Genomic DNA, 6,041 nt, shown 5'->3' with positions numbered 1-6,041 from the left:
TCTGACATTACATAGTGACAGTTTATCTGAGCGGCAACAAATGGCAGTGAAACCCAATTCTCCACGCGGCCTCCACTTTTAGACCAGGAAACAGGAGGTGAAAGGTTCGGCGGCTTTAAAGCACGACGGGCCAGACGCCGACAGAGCGGCAGCTAGTTAAACAGGTCATTTAAATGACCCCGGCGAGCCGCAGGGCCCTGACACTCATCTGCCGCTGTGTAAGAAGATGGAAAGAAACCACACAAGACAACATGCTGTGTTTGTTTTCTTTTTTTAATGGAATGTACTGTATCTTTTCAAGGTATGAAAATAGATCTCACGTTGAAATAAGAAATTGGACGGTGGCTACAAAGGGCGCAGCTATAACGGTGTGTAATGATGGCAACAGGAAGGTATGTCGGAGAGATGCATCTCATCAGTTGCATTAGACACAGGGCACAGCTATTGCCCAGTGTGTGAGATGACAGCAGCACAGAGGCATGTGCTGGTTTGGCGGTGGTGATACACTGGGTAGAGGGGAGAGCAGTGGGAAACACCTCCAGCAGACAGGAAGCAACATGAGCCACAGTGAAATAAAACGGTTCCTGACAGCGAGACATCCCACAATACTGTTGCCTGTCACGTCCCACTTAATGTTGCCCTGTGTATCAACACACACGTTGCACAACAATCACATTATTTCCTCTGGTATTTTCTCATGAAAATCGTCTCATACTTTAAAATCTATAGCTTGCAGATTAGATGAGATGGTTTTATGAGCGTTTCTCAGTGGCAGAGCTGCTGCAGACACTAATCATCTGACTGGTTGCAATAAAAGTCAGTGGACTGAGCCAAAGAGTCGGTTTTAGTCTAAATGATCTAGTTGGGAAGCTTTAATCTCCAAGTACCAATTCAAGTCAAAATTCTAAATCCATTGTATTAAAGATATTAGACAATCAACAAATAGTTATCCTCAAAAAAAATATTATTTTCCATTCAAATCTCTCCTGCCCAATGTTTATTGTATCTATTGGAGAACATAATTCCTCACAATGATTTTAGCCGTCATTCCCTTTTGACTATATTAGCTAGCCATTTTGGATCCAAAACACAGGCAGCCTTGACACGGTGAAAAAACCTTTAGTGCACTTTTAGCCCTTTTAGCCCAACTGTTGTAGTTGCCCCATAGGATTACATTGTAGCCTCATTGTAGCCACTGCCGTCGTGTCATGGCTGCCACAGGAGGCAATCTACTGGACCGATGGCAAAGGTTTTTTGCAAATGTATTTACCCACTCACATATATAAACAAATGCTACGTTCCATTACACCTCGGAGCTCGTCCCTCGGAATGACATCACACATGAATAACCCGAGTTGATAACGCTCTAGTTGCCCAGGAACAATGTTTAGGTTAGTCAGCTAGCCATTGTTAGCAAAACCAGTTCGTAATAACGCATTATGCTACATTTCACACATACTAGCACCGTAGTAACACGTCCACAGACAGTAATTGGACAGTACAATGTGTATGACACATTTAATGACAAGTGCTAGTAAACAGTAAAAACTGCAGCTGTCACGATTGTTGATACGCGGAGAGGCTATCTTGGATTTTACAGTTGGGGGTGGTGAGATTCCTTCGACATTATGAGTCGAAATTCCAATCAGGGGTCGGCAATTCCGAGATACGAGGTATAAGGGAACGCAGCATTAGGGCTCAGGTTGAAAAATACCAGAATTTCCCTTTAAGGTCGACAAGAGAGTTTAGTGTGTGCCCTCGGTGAGAAACCTTTGTGGGATAGATGGGCTGTGATCATGTGACAGTGGTATAAAGCTCCGCTATAGGCACTGTCACAACCAGAAGTGCAACGACAAAATGTATCCGTACATTTTAACAGATAGTTGACATATAGCTACCATCATCAAACTAGCTAATAAGCTATGATAACTACTCCTGTTTTGCTCTAAATTGACACAAATTCAAAAATTTGGAGTTCCTCATTTGTCAACCTTGAAATGTTTTAGTTTCCATTTTTTTTTAGCTTCAGTCTGATGTTACCTCCCAGCAGAACTTCTTATTTGACCCCATCCACTCGGCCTTAATGCAACCAGTAGCTCCTTAAAACTGTCAATACAAAGAAAGCTCCACTGCTCATTTTACTGACTCCTGCTTAACTCTTCTCTGTGATAAGCTCGTATCTCACTCTGATTTAAGACTCACAAGAAAACAAGACACAGATTTTGTACCCATGAATGCAGCCAAATAAAATGTTGGAAAATAACTGATGTACACGACGTAGCGATTAATAAACCAAGCACTTAACACAAATTATGTATCGGTCGAGCAGGTATCTCATCATATACAGAATCCATAGTATTTTACTTTCGTATATATTCTAAGGTGTACAACTGCACAAGAGAGATGTAACGTAATGAAATGATTCTTTGGTTCAGTTAAAAAATGAAAGCATGGACAATTTTTACCAACCATGAGGTGATCCGACTAACGTACAGCGACCACCCTAACTACGTATGAAAGCTTCTTCCCAGTGGACTTTTGAGTGACTTGTAGGCCGTGAACCTCCGAGCGAGTATTTCCTGTTCCACTCCAGCAACAACCACACTGAACATACATAACATTTTATAGAAAAGATATATATATACACAACTAATAAATAAAGGGATAAACCCATTGCACGGTAGAATACAGTTGTTTTCTCACATGCTTTTTGTCCATCAGTCTTTTGTGAAAGAAGTCTCTGGGTGGAAAAGGGGGACGGGGGCTCTGCTCTTGGGAAACCACTACATGGAAGAGGGGTTCTCCTGGAGAGTGGAGCAGGGGGGAGATGCAGCCCGGGTCAATATTCATCCTCCGGCTCAGCGTCCAATTAACCTGCGGATGCATTCAATTAGACAGACTGCAGACTGGTGACACCCGACGCGGGAGCCAAAGGAAATCTTTAAAGTCTTGAAACATGGACTTAACAAAAGGTTGCGTATTTCGAACAGTCAGGAACTAACGATTGGACGCCAACTCACAGTGGCGATGTAGAAATGCTACTGTGCCTCAATTTGCTGCTCAGTCGCCGGTATCCATAATCTAAACATCTGGTTTTTTGAGAGTCGCAGGGGAGATGGAGACAATTGGGCAAGAGGCAGAGGACACCGTGGACTGGTCGGATGCCAAAAATACAAGTCTTTAAAATGTTTGAATTATTCATTCAGCTATTTATTTCTGTAATTGCCTCCAGTCCCCCTGACAACCCCCAAAGGATAAGTGGGATGAATAGTGGATGGATGATGGATATTTCTCAAACCCTATGACAAACACTTCTCTACACAGGGACAAAATCCAGCTGGGGAAAATATATTAAAAGCCTGTATTCATTTTATCTATTTTCTTCCTGAGAAGAATTAAAATGCCAATTACCTGACCTCAGTGCTACAACCCAACTAATCCTGAGGGATTCACTTAACTTTGATATTACTTTCTTCTTTTTCTTTACTAAAATAGGTTTTGATCAAGAAGTTTTTTTTTGTAAAGATAACCTAAAAACACAGGCTCTTACAGTGTCTCCCTTCAATTCAAAGCCTCGGACAGGATGTGACACTTGCCTGCACCTATTGTTTATTACCATGACTAAAGAACGAGAGGATGGTGAATCAGTTGCAGGAATGTTTGGTCCATTCATCTTCCTCTGGGTTGAAACCACCTTGTGACAACAATCCCCATGTGCCTCAGAGAGCCACGTGTGTGAGAGAGCGGCTCATTTCACCACATACAACCGGAGCCAGGACTGAGAAAGTGACCTGAGCTGCTTGAGCGTGTGAAGCTGCAAACACTTGGCTCCGCTGTCACACTTCAGAACAGGTTGGAGAGCGTGCGCGTGCGTGTGCGTAATGTGAGTTAGGGATTCTCCTGACCGCCTTTGATTTTTTTTTACGCGCAATCTGTGCGTCTCTATGCGTAATTTGGAGTCATCAGCACATACTTTCAAATACTGAGCTTTAACACTGTAGATTTAAAACATATAACATCATTGATTCACCCACGTTGGCTCAGTGTAATTCTAACAACACATAACCTATGCGACACTGGTGGAAATAATCAGGCGACGTGCGTAATTCAATCTATGGATCGCCGCGCGTAAAATCATGTTTTGGATAAATATGAACTCTGTGTATGAAATATCAGACGTGCTCCACCACATTTTTCTGAGTGGGGTTTCACCTCCATGTATGAGAGGACGTCTACAGCAGCCACTTACAAACTTTTCTTTACGCAAAAAATAAAATCCACAGTTTTGAGTATTTTCCCTTGTGGAAGAATGTTCGTTCAGGGTTGGATCTGTGCGGGAGGACTGTCAACCTACGATGGCACCAGATGGTATAAGTATCCAGGGAATAGAACCAAATGGGAAAAAACGCATCCTGGATTTGTAAAGGAGACCCCCAGCTGCTCCCCGGACCTGGGGGTCCCCTCCTCTCCTTCTCCCAAGGCGTCTTACCGATAATGGCGCACCAGTGTCCGCGGGACTCGCCGCAGGTCACGCCACGTTCGGCGTGCCCCGGACCGTCTTCTGTCCGGGCATCTGCACGACGAGCAGCTGCTGCTTCTGCCGGGTGGACTTGACGGCCAGGATCGCCTGGCGGTTCTTGTACTGGACCATCTGCAGGGTGATCTCCGCGTTCCAGCCCTCGTCCTGCGGGCACCTGAAGTCGATCTCCTTGCCCTCCATCATGACCACGGTGAAGTAGACGTACTTGCCCTTGCGCTCCACGCAGTCCACCGTCTTCATGCTGGCGAAGTGCAGCTCTTTGACTTTGCCCGTGTCCCCGCCGCCGTGGTGCGGCTGGTGGTGCTGCGGGTGGTCGTGCTGCTTGGGCGGCAGCAGCAGCACGCCGTCCTCGGTCAGGACGCAGTGCTTCTTCTTCCAGAGCTGCAGCAGCCCGTCGCTCCGCTTCTCCAGGAGACCCTCCTTGAACACCTTCATGCCGTTCTCCAGCATCTTGTCCCGCTTCACTGCACCGACGGACGGACGCGCAGATGGAGGAGAGGTGGAGGCATGAGATGCTGCTGGGACTGCGGTGCCGGAGTGTGTGGTGGAGCGGGCTGGAGTGACTGAGCCTGGCTGCTGGTCACAGTGTGTGAGGGGGCGGGGGTGGTGCACCGCCCCCCTGAGTGACACCAGCTCCACACACGATGGAAACAGCTGAGAACAACCGGGATTTCACCAGGACAAGCAACTCCTCACTGGGAGCTGCACAGTTTGAAATCAGGTTCATGATAATGGGACATTATGAGAGAGATGGAGATACATCAGGGAGGACACACAACTGACACTTTGACAACCATCTGCACTTTTGCAGGTGATACACACACACACACACATATTTGATGTATGTACATATATAACTATTCATATATACACATATGCACAAGCAAAGCATGCATTTAATCTATTTATATGCACACACGTATATATGCATACATAACCATCCCCACACATGTATATATATTTACACAGACATACATTTGTACCCATACCATATCTGTATGCACATACATTTTATTGATCAATATATATGCACACGCAAACACATACTGACGTGCATATATACACAGATACATTTTATGTATATTCACGCATAAAGTCCTCAGGTCTAAACGTATTTTCACTGTTTGGCTGCTTTGGCTTTTCCCCTTAAAGAAAAGAGAACGTGCAAAATCAGTTAACACTTTATTTTATTGTTTAATATATTGACTACAGCCTGAATGTAATGACATTTGAATTTAAGTCAAAGTCTGAACGTGTGTAAAAGTGTAAAACCATTTGTAACCAGTGTTCTGAAGACGTTTTGAAGTTTCATGTTCTGGTCAAATCTACATCAGCATATCAAAGGGCTCTCTTCTGTTTGGGTGGTATTTTATGTATTTAACGTGGTCATATTTAATTCAATTGTGAACCACTCAACCCTTTTTTTCCATTAAGTGTCACTGTTGATCCATCTCACAGCAATGGCTCCCTCTGCTGGCGAAAGGCTTTCCATGAAAGCACT

At 44.6% G+C, this 6,041-nt stretch overlaps 1 protein-coding gene across 2 annotated transcripts; it reads right to left on the bottom strand.

Moving 5' to 3' along the window:
• Positions 1 to 1,908: 1,908 nt before the first annotated feature.
• phlda1 (pleckstrin homology-like domain, family A, member 1) lies at positions 1,909 to 5,134 on the bottom strand. 2 transcript variants are annotated; one of them, XR_004613051.1, is made up of 3 exons: positions 4,490 to 5,134; positions 2,186 to 2,874; positions 1,909 to 2,151 (listed from the first exon to the last, which is right to left on the bottom strand). XR_004613051.1 is itself a non-coding variant. In XM_034578012.1 (1 exon), exon 1 carries the CDS (start codon positions 4,988 to 4,990, stop codon positions 4,529 to 4,531), a length of 462 nt encoding a protein of 153 aa, XP_034433903.1. In that variant the 5' UTR covers positions 4,991 to 5,132; the 3' UTR covers positions 3,652 to 4,528. The 2 variants fall into 2 exon arrangements, 1 of the variants encoding a protein (XP_034433903.1); XM_034578012.1 differs by lacking the exons at positions 1,909 to 2,151; positions 2,186 to 2,874 and having other exon boundaries at positions 3,652 to 5,132.
• Between the last annotated feature and the right edge of the window lie 907 nt (positions 5,135 to 6,041).

This window comes from Hippoglossus hippoglossus, chromosome 23 (genome assembly GCF_009819705.1).
Source record: "Hippoglossus hippoglossus isolate fHipHip1 chromosome 23, fHipHip1.pri, whole genome shotgun sequence".
Classification (NCBI taxonomy): domain Eukaryota; kingdom Metazoa; phylum Chordata; class Actinopteri; order Pleuronectiformes; family Pleuronectidae; genus Hippoglossus; species Hippoglossus hippoglossus.
Note: the sequence above shows the minus strand (reverse complement) of the source record. Positions and strands in the feature narration are given on the sequence as shown.

Coding starts and splice junctions, on each gene's coding strand:
- phlda1 (XM_034578012.1), bottom strand. CDS start 4,990: ATGCTGGAGAACGGCATGAAGGTGTTCAAGGAGGGTCTCCTGGAGAAG.